The 20,136-nt window shown below is 36.6% G+C and overlaps 1 protein-coding gene across 1 annotated transcript in view; it reads right to left on the bottom strand.

Moving 5' to 3' along the window:
• LOC128997445 (ras GTPase-activating-like protein IQGAP1) overlaps window positions 1-20,136 on the bottom strand; it is a 51,250-nt gene that overhangs the window by 18,492 nt on the left and 12,622 nt on the right. The window contains exons 11-24 of the mRNA XM_054423082.1: window positions 19,397-19,553; window positions 18,878-19,026; window positions 17,325-17,424; window positions 16,297-16,352; window positions 12,963-13,052; window positions 11,883-12,029; window positions 11,332-11,502; window positions 7,779-7,967; window positions 6,825-6,944; window positions 5,027-5,140; window positions 3,978-4,114; window positions 2,564-2,716; window positions 1,286-1,415; window positions 48-142 (exon numbers count right to left, since the gene is read on the bottom strand). Coding sequence (XP_054279057.1) covers window positions 48-142; window positions 1,286-1,415; window positions 2,564-2,716; window positions 3,978-4,114; window positions 5,027-5,140; window positions 6,825-6,944; window positions 7,779-7,967; window positions 11,332-11,502; window positions 11,883-12,029; window positions 12,963-13,052; window positions 16,297-16,352; window positions 17,325-17,424; window positions 18,878-19,026; window positions 19,397-19,553 — 1,808 coding nt within the window. The remainder of the gene's footprint in view (window positions 1-47; window positions 143-1,285; window positions 1,416-2,563; window positions 2,717-3,977; window positions 4,115-5,026; window positions 5,141-6,824; window positions 6,945-7,778; window positions 7,968-11,331; window positions 11,503-11,882; window positions 12,030-12,962; window positions 13,053-16,296; window positions 16,353-17,324; window positions 17,425-18,877; window positions 19,027-19,396; window positions 19,554-20,136) is intronic.

Here is a 20,136-nt window from a genome sequence, read left to right as displayed (position 1 = left end):
ACTATTGTAGTGCTACAAACAACTAAAGATAAGTAATGAAAACTTACGAGGGTTTTCCTGTGGACATTTCTTGCTGGTTTCTCCACTGGTTGTAGATGGCCACTGGGTTGGTGTCTATGCTTACATGTTTATCTGCCAGCAGCTACAGCAAACACATAATAAATAATCCCGCAGTAGACAGAACTAGAACTATGCATACGATCTGATAGATACGTTTGTGTTAACTAGTCTATTCGTTTCAATTTATGTAGATTATTATTGGTAAGGATTAGTTAAGATTAACAAGGGCAAAAAGAAATTTGTGAGAATTGGTAAGAATAAGGATTTTGTAATGGATTTTGGTTTAACATCAAGCTCACCTTAGTATGAAAGTGCACAATGTACATTAATACGGATAATGTGATTTATCAATTACAAAATGTACTTTGCTCAACATGTAGTCCTAACTAACAACAGTCTATATTCTAGGATGAATGGACACAATCAATTCAAAGACAAACCCATATTCAACAATGCTACAACCCACAGCAACAAATATTTCAACAGCTGCATCCCTACTTTAGTCATTAAAGCCCTCCCTCCTACTTGCAACTTCTCAAAGTTAAAGAAGATGGGAACTTTTCCACCAGTAGATAACCTAATCCAGAGATTATTATTATGAAAACTTGTTTGAGAATTCAAGGAAACTTTATATTTTTATGTACTATGTCAGTTATTGTGTGGCTTGAAAAGAATTGTTAAGTAGTAGTTTACGCAACGATTGCGTAAAGATAGTGTTAACGACACCAGTAGAAAATTTAAGGTATGAGCCTTGGCTTGGCGAGTGCCTTGAAAACTTCTACGAGTGTCGTTAATAGTATTTACACAAGTTGTATACACTACTTTACCTATGACAGTGTTTTAATTGCTAAAAAAAACACTACACATAACTTCTAAGAGGGGTTATGTTTTTGTTTATGACCTCTCATTGCCACTGACAGTGATGCAACGAACCATTGTACCAAACACTAATTGCACCACTCAACAATTAAGTTGGCCTCAACAGCTGATTAGTTGAAGTTTGAATAATTAAAATTTTACTTCTTCTCTCTCAATCCTTGAACCTCAGTGGTCCGTTACCCATGTTGTTATGAGTAAAACTATGCCGTTATGGGAATTGGGAAACTTTTCAATTCTAAGAACTGAACTGAAACAGCTACTTTAAAAACGTAGGTAAAAATACATTTCACACTTTCATTTGAATATTTTAGTTAGCTATATCATTGACTGATGTGAGTAACTGTACCTTTTCTATAAGAGGTCCAAGTATGAACTGCAGTGCGTTCTGCCCTGATCTCTGTCTAGCGTAGTTGACCACCATCCTCAACACAAGAGGATCTCCAGTAGTCACATCCGCTGGCTTGCTGAACTTGCACCTACAACACAGTACAACAGTATCAGCAAAATGGCTCATAATTTCTCACAAGCTTGATATTAAAATTCAACAAACTTTAGTGAGCAAACAATTTAAAACAATTATACTGGGTAACTGGAGGGGCTTTAGTTCCTTTAATCCAGCGGGGGGGGGGGGGGGGGGATTGGGACTGCAAACAAAGCTCTCCACCCAACTCGATTCTGGGCCATCTAGTTAACCGACATACCGAATTTCACGAAATTCAGATCACAGGTGTAGTCTGCTTATAGTGCAGGTGGTAATGTTGTTTGAGAGGTTATTGTAAAAAATGTCCATCACGATTAGTAAAACTAAGTCAAATAAAATAATCTTTATTTATGAGGCACATTTCAATTTAGATTGAATGTCATCAAAAGCGTAGCATTTTAATAGGGTTTAGAATAAATTATCTACTTTCACTTGTGTTTTGAACGTTATTTTTTGCTACACTACAAAGACGAATGACTTTCCTAATAAAAACAATCATTGGATATTTCTTTGTTACAGTTAGGAACATTACAAAACTTACAGCATTTTTACGTTAAGCCTTCAATTTAACGTTAAAACTTAGTTTTGGTTGTTGTAAGTTGAAACAGTTGATGAAACAATAACAAATGTTTGTTTTTTTACGTTGACATAAAAAAATTTATAGGAAACATCAAATTTGAACCGTAAACATTATTTTTGCATGGTAAACAAATTGAATTTTGGCTGGTGATAAACATATCACGAAATCAATTGATTACACAGTAGTGAAGCGAAAATACAAAACAACATACATCAACAAAAACAAAGGAAACATGAACATTTTATTGTATTTCTTTTAAACATTGAAATGGCTTGGCCAGTCAAGATGCACCTTTGCGCATGCACTAGTCAAAACTACTGCCATGGGAATCTCAATGAATCACTCAGCATGCGGTCGTGGCAGACACTATCGCACGCCCAGGGGTGCATGGTAGTCCTTTGTGACTTCCATTTGATAACATTGTGAGCGATTTTTCAAAGCTCGCTCCCACCGCAGTAGCAAGCTCAGTGTGGAATGGCCTTTACCATTACAAAAATTTTATTTCAAGCAAAGAACTAAAGATAATGTTTAACTATATGACTGTATGAAACAATGAAACTCACCTAATTTCTTCCTGTAAAGCGAACCTGAACAGCCTCAGCAGCAGATATTCTTCCCTGTGATGAGCTCCGTAGTGGAACAAGGTGAGAATAACGTTGCTGAGAAATCTGTGGGTCCACCTTTCAGGTAGGCAGAAGATCAGCTTGGCCAGGTACCTGTGGATCATAGGTACCAACTACACACTGTAAAACATGTCATTGTGAAACAAGGCCATCAGCACCTTGGGATAGCTCTGAGGGTCCATTTAGATTTTTCCCTCCGTTCAAAGACCAATGTAACAATGTCATATTGAAACAGTATATTCTAAAAATCCAATCTACTGTGTTCATGTTCTGTCTTTAGATATTCCAATGCTAATAATAAAAAATAAAAAATGAACTATAAATTGTTCAGCATCCAAGGATCTCCCAAGAAACAAAATATTCACACATCTTTTACAGTGAAACTATGTAACCTCAAACAAATAAGCAAACATTTTTTTGATATTGGAGCTGTGTGTACTATCAAAGATTATAACTACTATCAAAGATTATAAATTGGATGGGACAGGCAGAATCATAGAGGAATGACGCAGGGGTGCTCTTTATTCTTCTGAGGGGTTTGTATGTCAAATGGCACTGTATATAACAAGAGTTGACAGGTAGAGAGTGGGCTACGAGTCAACTAGCCAACGGCAACTTGTTGTCATGATAAGCAGGTGAGGGAGTAGGAGAGAAGGCAATAACCATGCCTAGGTTATATGGTGTGCAATATACGCTGTGTAGCAGCATTGTGGAGAGGTTCAATGCCAGTTTTTTAAACATTTAACTTGTTGTGAAAGACACAAAATAACTATTTTAGGCTATATAGTATAATCAATTTACAGTAAATTATTGCACTGTGAGATATTCATACTTTAGCCATGTTATTATGTTGTACCCCTCATTTGACTGCAGTAAAATCTATGTTTATGTTTATGTTTATCTATCTATGTTTACACATTTAGTGCACATCATATCAGTTAATTAAGGCTATTTTGTAATTTAAGACAAAAGTTGGCGAGGCCAAATACCACCTTGGGTATTGATGGCCATGGGAGTAAGAGTAAGTAAGTCCAAACTTAGGAGAAGAGAAGGACAGAAGACTAAGGATGGCTGGCCATGTATTTTGGAGGGAAGATGGCAGACTAATTAAAAAAGTTTGGAGGCAAACCCAGTGAGAAGGAGGCCCATAGGAAGACCCAAGAATCGCTGGAAGGACCAGGCGGAGAAAGAATTGTGAAAATTAAGAGCAAGGCTAGAAGGTTCAGAGAACAGGGAGGGATGGAGGCAACTTGTTGGTGAGGCCAAATACTACCTAGGGTATCCATGGCCATGGGAGTGGAGTAAGTAAGTAAAGTACCTAAGGTTCTGACACAGTTGTAGAGGTTGTACTCACTGAGGTCGAGTCTGCAAGAAGTAGAAGAGATGTTGGTAACCCTGTAGTCTGTTGTGAGACGCTGCAGATAGAGCTTTGAGTCCCCCGGACTGACCCTGAGTAGCTGCACTCAGAGATTTGCCTTGCTTCACTGCATCCTGTAATCATATGTAAATGGACTAGGAATGTAACAATTCTCATTATTCCCAAAATCTGGTTACCAGGAATCATATTTCTTTGGCTGTTAGCCTAGTGGTTAGTATCTACATTGTGAGAAGGATGGTTTAACTCCCCACAAATTTTTGATGGGTTTAGAATTTTTCTTGAAAGTGTTTGTAATTTCTGCATGAATGCCACTGGCATTGACACTGACAAAGAACATCATGTGAACATTATTTCTACCCCATTATTGCAGTAAAATTGTGATCATCTCTTGCCATTGGGATAATATCGTTGATACTTCCCATAATTGCGTTCACATTTATATTTTTTTAACGATGCATTGCAGACGCCTTCTGCAATTACAAAACACAAGATTCCTGTCCCGGAAAGAATCTGTGAATTATATTCAAAAACGCAAGAAAGTGGCAATGCAAATTTCCTGAATGGCTTTAGTGATTCAGTACAAACTTTTGAATGAATAGATAATTATAAATATTACTTCTATTTATGACTAAATTATAAATTTTACTCTTGGTAGTTTTTTTTTTTTTTTTTTTTTAAGGAAAGAGCTTTTGGCTTAAAAATGCATTAAGGAAGAACGAATAGAATACACAACTAACTTACCCAAGAAAAGAGTTCTGAAAGCCTACAAGTTCACAACACAGCACAATAAACTTGATATTTTGACCCCTACAAAAAGGTTTATTCAGAAAACAAAGGTTGAATGGGTTCCAATAAATAATTATGGAGATATCAAATTAATCATCCTATAATTCCTTTTCCAATTGTCCCTTGTTACATGAGACAAAGTCTAGATTGTAACCGGTTAAGTAGATCACTAGAGTTGAGTCTGCACAGGGTCGGATGGGGATGATTGTTTTTTGTTTTGATTTAACAGAAATGTTTACCTGTAGAGATATTCTGTTCTGCACCAGCAGGCCGATCGTAACGTCCATCTTGTCAATCTGCTGAGCGAGTTGTTTGTTGTGACGAATGGCTTGCACCACTTGCTCCTTCAGTGTCTGCGAACAACACAAATAACTCATCAAACAATATAAACAACTCGTCAAACAACACAAACAACTCACCAAACAACATAAACATCTCATTAAACAAAGTAAGTTTTCATTGTCGCAGCTAATTTGACAGTCTTTAAAACCAATTTAGAAACTAAGTAGGCCTATTTTATATACAATATTCCATGTCTACAAGTTTTAGATAGTAGCACATTAACACTATAAACTTGGTCTTCAGAGTTCATCGGCCTCACATTCATAAACTTATGACTTATGACGTTTTGCCCTCATTACAGAAAGTCATCATCAGAGCTGCACTACTACTAGTAGGCCGAAACGTCAGCTCCTAGTTATAAGTTTATGTCTGAGACACTGTAGAACCCTGAAGACCAAGATTGTAGTGTTGGTGTTATTTATTGTGGAAGCTATAGTTCCAATGTCAGAGTAACACATAGAACATGGTGTCACCATTCTACAAAATTAAAAATTGTGCATGTATTTTAGTGCGTTGGTTGGCTAACATTCATGGTGTATTTCTCTATTCGTGATTCCCCTTGTTTGAGTTTAATTAGCCGATCCGTGTACTGTAAGACTATTATTCGATGGTGTAGTATGGCCTGACCAAATAAAGTAACCCCATTGGTTGTTCCGTTGCACCACCTTCCCACTGCTACCTAATAACCTCCGTATCAGTCAGTTGTCCTACTTCTGTACTGGTTCCTGTACAGTAGATTCCCTCTTATCCAGACTCCTCGGGACCGAGGCCAGTTCGGATAACGGTTTTTACGGTTAAACCGACGTCCCCAAAAACTTGTTAAAACAGACCGTTTTTATACATTTTTTTTTTTTAAGGGAGAGGAGGGAAAATGCTTTTACGCACACCGTTTTTATACATACTGTATACAGTATTTGACTTAAATTGAGGAGAGCATTGTATTTAGACACGTGATCACTGGTCTCAAATCTTTCCCACGAGAACAGTCATATCAGTACCGCCCACTTCCTGCCGATCTAGTCCGGTTAAACTGATGTGGTGATAAAAATTGTCCGGTTAAAGAGATGTCATTTACGCCGAGTGTAGTTTGGTTAAACCGATGTCCGGATAAGAGGGAGTCTACTGTATAAAAAATGTTATGTGTTATTAAGATGCTCTCATAGTAATTTATTTGAGTTTCAGGATTTTTCTTCACACATTGTTTGAATGTGATACTTATTTAACTAACTCTTATTAAATTAAGGGTTGTTTGGAAAATAAACAACTGTGATATATATATATATATATTTCTGTTCCTTGGTTCAAACTTGACAGATTTCAAAGCTTTCACAGTAAACTCTAATTGATCCATGCCACAATAGTACAGATTTAACGTTTTACAGGAGAGCCATTTGTTAGTAGTTTGAAAACTGTAAGCTGATAAACTATCAGTTTGGTTGCACAGTTTACTGTGATTTGTACACACAGTACTTTACAGTTTTTTTTTTTTTTATCAGGCAGGAATATTCAAGTTTTTTTTTCAGACGTGTTTCACTATACAGAGGTGTCCAAATGAGCCTGGAACACCCCCGACTTACATCAAAATTAACATCATTGTCAGAAACAAAACTAATGTTATTAGTTAAAAATTAGCAAAATTTTAATTTTTTGTTTTCCTGTAAGAAGTGTCTAGATTAGTTTTCTAACTATATTTACCTGAAGCTGTAGTTCCCTGTGGTAGTCTTCGATACTGAAGTCTAGCAAATGAAGAAAGAGACGCACAACTTTAAATGACGGATTGGCAGTTTGTAGCAGATCAACAAACGCTCGTCTGGCCTACAAAGTAAACAATTTAAATAAGAAATTTGGTCAAAATGGTGGAAGTTGAAAGATTGCGGTAATGTAAAATAAAAACACTATTATTTCCTGTCAGTCTATAAAGAAAGAGGTTATCCATCATTCCAGCATGTTATAATTTGGTGAGAAGCAACAAATTGGATAAATCAAATATACACGCAATTTCTACAGTTGAACCTCTCATTTCTGTTGGGTGAAGGACCTCAATGTAGTCTGAAAACTAAAAAGGTTTAAAAGTCAAATCAGAGAAGCCAAAAATTAAATAAGAGGCATAAGAGCAATATACTTATTTCAAGTGAAGAAATTGGAACCTTTCCTGTCATAAAACACATTAAAAGGTTTAAATGCAACACTTGATACTTTTGTTACAGTAAATCTGAATACTAAGCGAATTTCCAGATTTCATTTACTGCCAAAAATAACTAATCATTACTTAGGTATATTTCTACAAGATATATTGAACACAAATGAGTATTTTTCCTTAAATGATTAAGTCCTATCATGTAATGGACCAGCTATATTCATAGATTAACAATCTAATATGTTTAATCAAAGTCCACATGAATAGAAGTCCACATTGACAGATAAGTTTTTAGCACTGAGAATATCTCTATAAACCAAATCATCTCTGTAAGTAACCAATAATAATCATGGAATGCACTATTTTGTTATCTGAAATGAAAAGGTAAAAACCTGTGTTGGAAAAGGATGTCTATTTTGGGAACAATGTAAAAAAATCCAATATGTTCTTTGCTGCAGTTAAATACGGATAGTTTATACACCATAATTTATCAGAAGCTCTTTTGCACCTACCTTACATCCTCTCCATACAGCTTGGATCTTGACAATCTTTTTCTCGTGAGGTTTGTAGTATTCTAGAACCCTCTTTCGACTTTGTTCACTGTTGTTCAACTCTGTCCATTTACAACTAGATCTCTTCTTCGGCAATTTTGCAGCATTTTCTCTCCTGCGACGCTTTGCCATCTCATTTCTCCACCAACGCTGCAACAGTAGCAACAACTTCATCACATGTATTGTAGAATTATGCTGACATCAAGTAATACACTCAAATTGTTCACTGTATAAGCCTCGGACTATAATGAAGTTTGTAAGAGGTATTAACACATTCACTGCTAATGATATGTAATACTTTTATAAATGGCTAAAAAACATAAACATTAACATGATCATGTTAATTGAGTGACAATATATCTTTAATTAAATAAATTTTATACTATAAATTGTGGATTAAAATATATTATGTAATTATATACATCATGTATTATATATCTGCTAATATACTTATGACGCACAAGTGCGTCATTAGCAGTGAACGTGTTAAAGGGAAATCAAGATTGGATGGAATTAGAAATGAAGAGTTGAGAAGAGGAATAGTTGGAGAAGGTTTGAGAGAACGAGTAGAGAAATCAAGATTGAGATTGTTTGGCCACTTAAGAAGAATAGAATATGATAGAATCCCCAGAAAAATGAGTGAGCTTCGCATAAATGGAAGATGGCCAAGAGGAAGACCTTAAGAAGAACCTATGGTGGATTGACAAGATGTGGAAGCAAGAGGAGTGCAGTATATGGAGGAAGAGGAATTGTGGAGGGACAGTAGAAGTTGAAGAGCACACACCCAGACCCAGAGATAACCGGAATGGGAGAGGATATGTATGTATGTATTAGCCTCGGCACTGCTATATTGACTTTCATGGATTTTACAGTACCTGTCAGCAGTTTGGAAAAACATATATAACACCTCTATGTTGCCATTTAATGGTAACATAGAGGTGTTATATGTTTAGGTGGGATTCCATTGTCAAACACATCAGTCCAGGAAATACATGAAATCTGCTTGATTAATTCAATTCAATTCAATTCAATTCAATATTTCTTTATTCATTGAAGCACAAAGTACATGAATAGTGTCATTCTCTTAAATGTTTTTATATTACAATGTTATATTCTATGGATACAAAGTTCTTAAAATCTAACATAAGTTTATACAAATTACAAATGAATGCTCCTTCTAAAAAATTTAAAGTTCATCAAGGGAATACAATACCTTGTTGATGAGAAATGTTTTAAGACCCCTCTTAAATTCGACCATGCTTTTTGCCGATTTAATTTCATTTGGAATTTTGTTGTAAAATTTGGAGCCGGTATAACTTGGTTTTTTACTGTAAAGTTCTAATCTGTGGCGGTTTAGAGCAATGTTGGTTTTGTTTCTGGTATTGTAGTGGTGGTGTTCACCAGTTAACGCCAATTGAGAAAATCTGTTTTTAACATATAGAACTGTTTCATAGATGTACAATCCATATACTGTCATTATTTTTAATGATCTAAAATGCTCTTTTGAAGTTCTCGAGTCAAGGTCCAAAATAATTCTTATAGCTCGTTTTTGTAATTTTAGGATTGTTTCTAAGTTATTGATAGATGTAGCGCCATACAGAGATATTCCAAAAGAAATAACAGAATGTATGTACGAAAAGTATATTGATTTTAATGTTACTTGATCAAGAAGATTTTTTAATCTAGTTAATGCAAATAGACCAGATACAGTTTTTTTTATTACTTTGTTTGCGTGAGAATTCCAAGTTAAATTTTTGTCAATTTCAAATCCTAAGAATCTAATATTTTCTAATTCTTCAATAGGTTTCTGATTAATTTCTAGTGAAGGATTAATTGAAAGTCTTGTCTGACGGGTCTCAAAATTTATGAACTTTGTTTTATCTGGATTCAAAAGTAACTGATTGTTTTGGAAAAAATTTGAAAGTATATCTAGATTAGCATTAGCTGTCTTTTCAATTTCCTCTTCAGAATTAGCGGTAACTGTAAGATTTACATCGTCTGCATAAAGGTAAAGTTTGCTAGATTTAGTCAGCCCTGGTAGGTTTGTAACATAGCAAATGAATAGAAGGGGACCCAAGATGGATCCCTGTGGTACACCATGTTTAATAGTTCTAATTTTTGACTTGTGAGTAATTTTCATTTGATTATTGAATTGGATAGTTTCTACAAATTGTTTTCTATTACAAATGTATGATTCTAGCCATTGAAGAGATTTATTTTTTACTCCGATGCTTGACAATTTATTTAAAAGTAGATTGTGGTTTATAGAGTCAAATGCCTTGGTTAAATCCATGAAAATGCCAAGAGCCTTTTGTTTTGCATCTAAACAATCAATAACTGACTCTAAAAACTCTGTAGCAGCTGTCACAACTGATCTACCACTTCGAAATCCATGTTGACAGTCCTCAAAAAGGTGATTACTTTCCAGGAAGCTATATAAACGGTTGTACATGGCTTTCTCAAATATTTTGGACATGGCCGGAAGCAGAGCAATTGGACGGTAGTTTGATAATTCATATCTATCTCCTTTTTTGAATAGTGGAATTAATTTAGAAATTTTTAGTTTATTAGGAAAAATGCCTGATACAAAGGAAGAATTTACTAAATGAGCTATAGGTTTTCTGAGGGGTAATTTTGCTTTTTTGATGAGCACCACAGGGACCTCATCATAGCCGGTGCTAAATGAGTTTTTAAGATGACTTATTATTTCGTCTATCTCTTTCTCATCAACAGGTATACAATGAAAACCTGGAATTATATAATCTGACTCAACTACTTTTACACTGTCCTTTACATCCCCAACAAGTGAATCCAAATTAGGAACAATGTTTGTGTCAACCAAATCAGTAAAATAATTGTTAAATGAATTACATATAACATAAGGGTCTGAACAACATTGATTGTTAATATGAACACTAGTAATGTGGTTATCTGCTTTTGCCTTACCGACTTCAGAGTTAATAATTTGCCAGCTGGTTTTGTTCATGTTACTTGAGTTGTTTATTTTATTTTGATAATATAGTTTTTTTGCAGCTGTAACCTTATTTCTAAACATTTTATTATTAGCTCTGTTTCTTTTATTACACACATACACTCAACAGAAATCCAACATTGTCGGTATGCAGGCAGGAACAGACTGTTGGAGGGTTTAAAGTCAGCAATCACTTGATTTGCAAGTCACAATCAGTCTGTTCCTGCTCGCGGTACTGTAAAACCTGTAATAGTTAATATTAACCAAGTAACACTTAACCTCCAGACATCATACTAGTATTAGTGCTTATATGACTGGTTTCAACCACATTAACAGATGAAATTCACTGTCGGACGTTTTGTCCTTGATGTAAAGTGACTTTCTAAGAGGCTAAGCTGAATCATAGAAATTTAATCTGACAACCCAGTAGACACATAAAAACATTGTCAAGCGAGCTGATGTTAAATATTTTTAAATTCAGGATCAATAACAGAACTTTATTCATTCAGGTAAGCCATTGTGAAAACCTAGATCCTATGTTACCTGTATGGAGACAACTTGTTGCTCGTGGTGTCTGAAGTGTTGGAGACGGTCGTTGATGTGTTTTCGCACCAAATAGCCTCTACACCGGGCCTGTAGACGAATCACGCTACGCTCTACATGATGGCGGTTACGTGCTTGAACTACAGACCTCTCGTACTCCTCTATTGTGTTCTGTGTAAAACAATTTAATTCACATCAAAATGTATAAAATTAGTTATCGTCTCTCCTTTCTTAAATTAACCAACTTTAGAACAATAATAAGGTTTGTCAATTTACACATTCGTGAAGCAATCTTCAATGCTATCTCTGAAACTGAAATATTAGATATACTTTAGAAGAAACAAATCATGAGCCACCTAGTTGTAGGATTTATCACATAGCTAAAATCCTTAGGTGATCAGCCTTCTTAGAACCGCTGCACCCCAACTAACAAACTAATGGAAAGGGTAAAATGACTTTTGCAGCATTATACAGAGACCAGAGCTGATTCTGATGGACTAACAACATACTTTTCTGGGCTACTAACCAGGCTGTGAAACAGTTAATCATACCTGGATCTCACTAAAGTCCAGGTGGCAGGACTGGTTGTTGTAGCCGTAAGGTCGAGTCCAGCTGCACTCCAGAGTATCCAAGTTGAGGAACACATTCTGGCCAGACTGTAGTCTGTGAGTGATCCAAGTGCATTTGGACTGAACTCTCTGTAGCAGAGAAATTGCATTACAAAAGTACATGTTAATAAAAAAATTTAAACATAGTAGATGAAACAACTGGATATCAAACTGTGAATCATTTCCTCAATTTTCACAACTGGTTTGCCGACCATGTTCAATTCAATTATCAATCAATTATTTAAGATGGGGACGCCACTATGTGCGTATTTTAACCCAAATATGAGTGAAGGATGAGTGTAGGATGAGTGGCCCGATCTTGTAGTCTTGTTAGTGACTAAGTCCGACATGTTCCTTAGACACAGCTGTTAATTAATAGCCCATACAGCTAATGGCAACTAAGGGACCTACAGTTTATTGTGGAATCCGAACCACATTTTTCCTCGTAATTAACGATTTGGTCTAATTATTAGGATAGTACTGCGGATAGTCCTAGTACTCACTAGCGCGGACGTTAATCCACACCAGGGAGCATCACATCCACAGTGCATCCCTATAAATATCCACAATGTTCTGTAAAAGACTTTATATACTGAACAAAAAGAGAGCACATACATGATTTAATAGAAATACTTTGGTGCAATTTGAATTAATTGTAATAAAGAAAAACGGCATTCTGAGCAAGATATAAGATTACATGAACATTGATAAATAAAATTTAAATTATTTTTTTAAGTATTTATCACTGTTATTTTCATTAAAATATTTATAATAAGTTATTAATTTATAAATCCTCTATGAATTTTTGTTACTCTTTGTCGTTTATTGCATACAATCTTTCTAATGCACAATCGCATGTAATAATTCAATTGAATAATTCATTCTAGCATCTCGTATTATATTATTTTCAGTCAAATTAATTAAGCCATGCATGTTAAATATGTATATTTGTATCAAACACCAAGAAACTCTCAATGTAAAATGGTTGTTTCTGTGTATAAATAAATCAAATCAAAGTTGTACCTTTTGAGACTTGACTGCCAGTAGTCTTTGGTAACATTGTGAAGGCTCTTGCACTGAATATCCAGGCATGTTACATAGAGCATCCACTACCTGTAATTACAAACACAAAATAAAAACTCAAACACACATAAGAATTTACAATGTTGTAAATAAATTATTGAAACTAATGATTAAAATTACTGTTGCGGAATGAAGTGGATTAAATTATCAGACAGAACTCACTTTATCTTAAACACAGGGTGTCTAGTTTATTTCCATTATAAAATTCAAGACTAATTCCAGACTTTTCAAGACTAATTCCAGATTTTTCAAGACTAGTTTTTTCAACAATTAGTGCGTGTTGATACCAAAATGTATCGATTCTCGATTCTTGATACTGATACCAATTTTTATAGCTTAACCAAATTTTCTGAATAACACTACACCAACCACTGTCTTTGTCATAAAGTATTATTATGATAATGTGGTGTTTTCAAGTAAAGAAATAATGCAGCAATAAAAAATTCTAACTAGCAAATTTGTTTTTTTTTCATGAAATCTTCCATGTACCGTACGTTTAGACATCATCATTGACTGCAGCGGTTACAGCAACGTGATCGTCGTCGTCCGCGATCACGGCAAAATCATGAACATTTCCCGCGGCCTTGTAGACATCAATGACATCATCGTCGTCTCCCGCTGTCTCAGAAACGTCATCGTCTGCGATCGCGGCAAAATCATGAACATTTCCCGCGGCCGTGTAGACATCATCGTCGTCTCCCGCGGTCACGGAAACGTCATCGTCGTCTCCCGCGGTCACGGAAACGTCATCGTCATCTCCCGCGGTCACGGAAACGTCATCGTCATCTCCCGCGGTCACGGAAACGTCATCGTCGTCGTCCGCGATCGCGACAAACTCATGAACATTTCCAGCGGCCGAGCATATATCATAGTCGTCTCCCGCGGTCACGGAATCGTCATCGTCGTCTCCCGCGGTCACGGAAACGTCATCGTTATCTCCCGCGGTCACGGAAACGTCATCGTCATCTCCCGCGATCGTGACAAAATCATGAACATTTTCCGCGGCTGTTTAGACATCACCGTCATCTCCAGCGGTCACGGAAATGTTATCGTCATCGTCCGCGATCACGGCAAAATCATGAACATTTCCCGCGGCCGAGCAGATATCATCGTCATCTCCCGCGGTCACGGAAACGTCATCGTTGTCGTCCGCGATCGCGGCAAAATCATGAACATTTCCCGCGGCCGTGTAGACATCATCGTCGTCTCCCGCGGTCACAGAAACGTCATCGTTATCTCCCGCGGTCACGGAAACGTCATCGTCGTCGTCCGCGATCGTGACAAAATCATGAAAATTTTCCGCGGCTGTTTAGACATCACCGTCATCTCCAGCGGTCACGGAAATGTTATCGTCATCGTCCGCGATCACGGCAAAATCATGAACATTTCCCGCGGCCGAGCAGATATCATCGTCGTCTCCCGCGGTCACGGAAACGTCATCGTTGTCGTCCGCGATCGCGGCAAAATCATGAACATTTCCCGCGGCCGTGTAGACATTATCGTCGTCTCCCGCGGTCACGGAAACGTCATCGTCGTCGTCTCCAGCGGTCACGGAAACGTCATCGTCGTCTCCCGCGGTCACGGAAACGTCATCGTCATCTCCCGCGGTCACTGAAACGTCATCGTCATCTCCCGCGGTCACGGAAACGTCATAGTCGTCGTCAACTATTGCGGCAAAATCGTGAACATTTCCCGAGGCCGTGTAGACATCATCATTGGCTTTTGCAGTCACGTAAACGCAAGACGACGATTGCGGCAAAATCACGAAAATTCCCGACTTTGAAATCAAATTTAAGACTAAATCCCGACTTTCAAGACCATTTTGAAATTCAAGACTAATTCCCGACTTTCCCGATTTTCCCGACTACTAGACACCCTGTAAACACTAGATTGCAGGCTTAACTTTAAATAAGTCCATAGAGACTCATAAAATATACAACTCAAAAGTAGACATTTTCTTCAACCACTGGAGAAATGGCAATGGCAGTTGCAATTTGATTCTATTTCACCTATATATTTGAACTAGCTGTACCCGCGGGCTTTCCCCGTTTAACTTCATATGTGAGCTCATTCGCATGGGTCAATCACGTCCTGGTTGAAGTTCGTTCGCTACGCTCATTCATCTTTAGGTTGGAGCTCGTTCGCTGCGCTCACACGTCCTGGTTGAAGTTCGTTCGCTACGCTCACTCACCTTTACGGTTGGAGCTCGTTCGCAGCGCTCACTTGCCTTCAGGTTAGCTCGTTCGCTACGCTACCTCGCCTCCGGGTTTAGTTTCAAATTAGCTGTTGTCAAATATTAAAAAAAAATAATAGCGCTGCACTCTGTTGGTAATTCTTGTAACTTTAATGCTATTGAACATCATAGAACAGAACCAACTTGTTTAATTGAAACAGCTGTTATGATTCATTATTTCCATTTAAATATGAGAACTCATTAGGTTAACATGGGAAACTCCAGAGCCACTGGGGCGGAGCCCGAGAGTCCGATCAGAATAAAAACCACTTAGTTTTCCTATTTAATGCCTAAAGAATCAGTGTACCAAATTTCAGCCTCATAGGTAAGTGGGAAGTGGGAGAATTAGTGATGAGTGAGTGAGTGAGTGAGTCAGTCAGTCAGTCAGTCAGTCAGTGAGGGCTTTGCCTTTTATAAATAAAGTATAGATACCTAAATATAAGAAGGTGAAATAGATTCAAATTGCAACTGCCATTGCCATTTCTCCAGTGAAAATTTCTACATTTGTGTTGTATATTTTATTTGTCTCTATGGACTTATTTAAAGGTAAGCCTACTTTCCTGTCAATTTCCTTGGAAAATGCTCTATCTTTTTATCATATATCTTAAACACTAAATATTTTAAGATGTGGTTTTTCAAACTATTAAAAGGTGTGGCTCAAAATTAGTTGTCAAGAGCTATTCTAGTGAAATAGTTGGTGGAACACATTTAATACATTTTCAACTTTCTATCTTGTATTGTACAGGATTTATAATTCAGTAACAAAGTAACTTTAAAATTGCAATTTCCTTCATAAACTACCTTTTATTTACTAATTTTTGTAAAAGTAATATCTATAATAATAATTATTTTAATTTATTTTTTTAACGAGTTATACCCTTTAGTTCAACTGAATGTATCTTTCTTTCAGCAACAAATTAATTGCAGACCTTGGCTAAAACTTCAGATAATGTTTCAAAACCGAGAGTAAGGCGTTGCTAGTGAAGTGAATTTAATCTAATTTTTTATGGATGTGCACAATTCTAGGTTGCACTACGGTACCTTATGTCGGTTTTTGTTGCTCAGTCCAGAATTCACTTCGCTGAGCCATCTGCAAGCTGGAACATTAGACAACAGATCAAAACATTACAAAGAAGGAGAGATTACATTTATATCTCTAATAAAGTATCAACCACAGAAGTGGTACAAAAGCTAATTAAAGTAACAAAACCATAAAGATTGTTCAAAATAACTTAACAATAGTTGTACACTAAGCAATAACACATGAACAGCCCTGTGTGTTTTATACACAGGTAAGTGCCCATATCAAACACATCCGAACGAGGAGAATTGCTTTAAAGAAACATTCCAAATGTAAAAATATATTTATTTCTAACATAACAGTGACTTGGCCTCACCAAGTATACAACAACTTGTCAAGAGACATCCGATTGAAAAAAATGTGACTTGAAAACAATCAAAATTAAGTTAAACGTATATTGCTGTGTGCGTTTTTTGTCTTTGAGTTTGTGACCTGTTAATTTATTGTTGTAATGACAGTGTCTATCAAATATTAAAATACCCCTGTTGCATAAAACCGGCAGATTAAGCAAATTTACATTTGCCTGATAAGATTTTCACTAAAATATTTCCACAAATATGTCAGATTAACTCCTTTTTTGGAAACATTAGGTTACACAAGTTTTTGGGTTTATTACTCCCACCACTTTGGATAGATAAACCTATTGGGGTCTGGTTTGTGGCACTGTATAGTGTGTATGTGTTCTCTAATAGTGGTGTTTAACTGAATGTACTATTCAACCTACCAGTATGCTCTCAATTAAGATTAAGATTAAAGATTACCAATCAACTCGGTATAATGGAAAAATGCATATTTGCTTCAAAATTAAGATTTTTTTATATAATACTGACATGTATAAGTTTTGTTATCATCTGCAATGTTCAACAAATCAAATGGTGTTCACTGACTTACGAAGTTCCCTACCTTGTATTTTGTAATTGCAACAGATTTCATAGTGCTAAATATCATCACATTTCTAAAATAAATAAACAACCCATAGTTACATTACCAGTCTGTGCCTCATCTATGAGACTGTGGGCTTCCCTGATAGCTGACTTGACATCTTCCAACCACAACTCAACCCCTTCCGCCTGCTCATCTAGTCGGTTCTGCACAGACAAACATTCAACAACAAATCAACATAAACCCAGAAAACGTATAATCCCATTTTAATTTTGTATAGCTATAAACCTAATTCAAATTAATTTTCTATTGGTTTTGGTTTTGACAAAGTTTATAAAAATGTAGTTTGATAATTTACCCTGAGTAAAGCTTGGTTATCGCAGTTCTATGAGATCAGCTACTCTACTACCTACTGGAGCTACTATACCTACTGGAAGTGGATGGGTTTTGAAATATTCGGAAACAAAATATTCCAAGACTTGGGCGAGGGATGCATTAAAATCGGGATTTTCTCAGGAGGGAATTTATTCCAACTGTTGGCGAATTCACTGGGTTGCCAGTGTTCATGATGTTGTTTCCTCAACTGTGGTAGATGTCGCCAATACAAAGGGTGATGATGATGTCCACTCCAACACAGGACTTGTTAATGATGGCACTGTGATCGCAATACATGTTCACAATGGAGACATGATCACGAAATATGTTCACAATGCTGCGAGTGGTTGGACATGTTCATGATGGTGCCGTGATCGCAGGACATGTTCACAGTGGCACTGAAAACGTACTACTATAACCCAGAATGCCAACTGCATGGTAAAAAGCATTAAGTGTTTTGAGAGAGCTTTGCCTGTCAATCCGTAGGCAGCGCCACCAGCGTTGCTATGCTATTGCATGGCAACGCTGGTGGCGCTGCCTACGGATTGACAGGCAAAGCTCTCTCAAAACGCTTAAGGCTTTTTACTTTTTACGATGCGGTTGGCATTCTGGGTTATAGTAGTACGTTTTGTGTGACAGTGGTGCCGTGATCAACAAATATGGTCACGATGTTGCGGTGAGTTGTTGGACATATCCATGATGGCGCCATGATCGCAGGATATATTCACAATGGAACCGTGATCATGGAATATGTTCACAATGGTACCGTGATCACGTGATCATAGATTTAGTTCACCATGTCGCCATAAGCCCTGGACATGTTCATGATTACTCCTTGATTGCGGAAGATGTTCAATATGTTGCTGCAATCACAGGAGATGCCCATAATTTTTTTTGCAATAATAATGAATAATGATGTGGATCCAAGATCCATTATCGTAGACATGTTCACAATTACTCTGGGTAATGTCCCTGTGATCATGGATTGTAGTCCTGATGACGTGCGATAGACACACATTACAAAATTTATAATTACAAAGCAAATACAGTACTTCTTTTTACTGGTATCAGGAGCTTAAACACTACAGGGACAGCAAATTGATTATGTATGTCATTATTGTCATTTGCAAAAATTAAAAAAATAACGAATTTTATCTTGGGAGAAAAATGTTGTCCTATCCCTGTCTCAAAAACCAAGATGGAAATAAAAATCCTGTTGCATACTGAGCTAGAAGTATAAACCCGTCCATTACATATTATAAAATATCAAAATGAAAGAATTACCTGCAACAGGTTGAGTATAAGAGGCAGATCACTGTCATGTAGCGTAGTTCTGTCAGCCAGATGTAGTGTAGGGTCTTGTAGACAATCCCACAGCCTAGTCTGAGATCTCTCTCTCACAGCTGTGTTCAAACACTGCAGACAGTCTATCACTACAACAGGTTCATAAATCAGAAAATTGAAAACTCAGAAAATATATTACAAAAGAAAGTCGATTATCCTAAACAATAAATTGGGGATTGGGAGTGTTCAGAAAACAGATTTTTCTGATTCTTGGAAATTGACACTTGCCGTCTCTGCAGGCAAAGTGATTGTCATTCGCGATCACAGAAACACCCACGAGCATACCGTTATCTTCATTACTCTCAAAAAATTCTTCCGAATTGATGATATTCTCAATTTTAACAAAGTACAAGTTAACAACCTAGTTAAACAAATTAATTATTTTAAATCAATAAGACCTGGTTCAAATTGACATTTTCAACTTGTAGAAATGAATAACAACTCATTCTCATGGCTTACTTCGCTTGTTCTCCTCGTAGGTGGAGTTGACCAGACGTATACAGTCCTGCACATCAGCAGAGTTGAGAATGGTGCATTCTATGTTCTCTAACAGTTTGTAGTTGCGACCAGCAATCAGTCCCTTGCAATACTGAGTCTGCAGTGACGGGTCCAGTCCCTGCAACACACATAAAACACTCCCTTAGTGGAAATCAACAGCGTAATTTTTATCCATGGCAAATTTTCCTTTTCCTCTCCATTCAAGTTACTATTAAATAGTCTTCACCGTGATGGCAAGACTAGAGTTGGTAACACGTATCATTTTGGGATCCTTTGAAGCCACCTTGATTCGAGAGTTTCAAACACACTATTTATTCATTCATTTCAGCAGTCAAAAGACAACAATTTAGTAGTATCCTACATTTTATCCAACAGCTTTAGGCTGTCAAGTTATTAAAAGTGGTAAACAGTATGTTATCTTTATTGGTGGTAAATTCAATGCTGTAAATTGCTTGAAATATCGATCTGTGAATTTTCAAAAAAATTTTATTACATTGTGGGTTTTTTTAATGTACCTAATCCAAACAACGATTTTTTATGTTCCACGAAGGAGTAAATATGAGAAGGTACTCTTTCAGCCATCATTCGTTCTGTGGATGGATATCAAAGTATTTTTTCCATAAACCTATTTAAATTCAAATTTGATAAAGTGTCTGGAAAAACTGATTATGCTCCAGGTTTCCTGTGTTGGGGTATGTTTG

The sequence above is a fragment of the Macrosteles quadrilineatus genome, unplaced genomic scaffold, assembly GCF_028750875.1.
Source record: "Macrosteles quadrilineatus isolate MER2022 unplaced genomic scaffold, UCM_ALF_1.0 Scaffold_6__1_contigs__length_79288215, whole genome shotgun sequence".
NCBI lineage: Eukaryota > Metazoa > Arthropoda > Insecta > Hemiptera > Cicadellidae > Macrosteles > Macrosteles quadrilineatus.
This window is presented reverse-complemented; position numbering and strand designations above follow the sequence as displayed.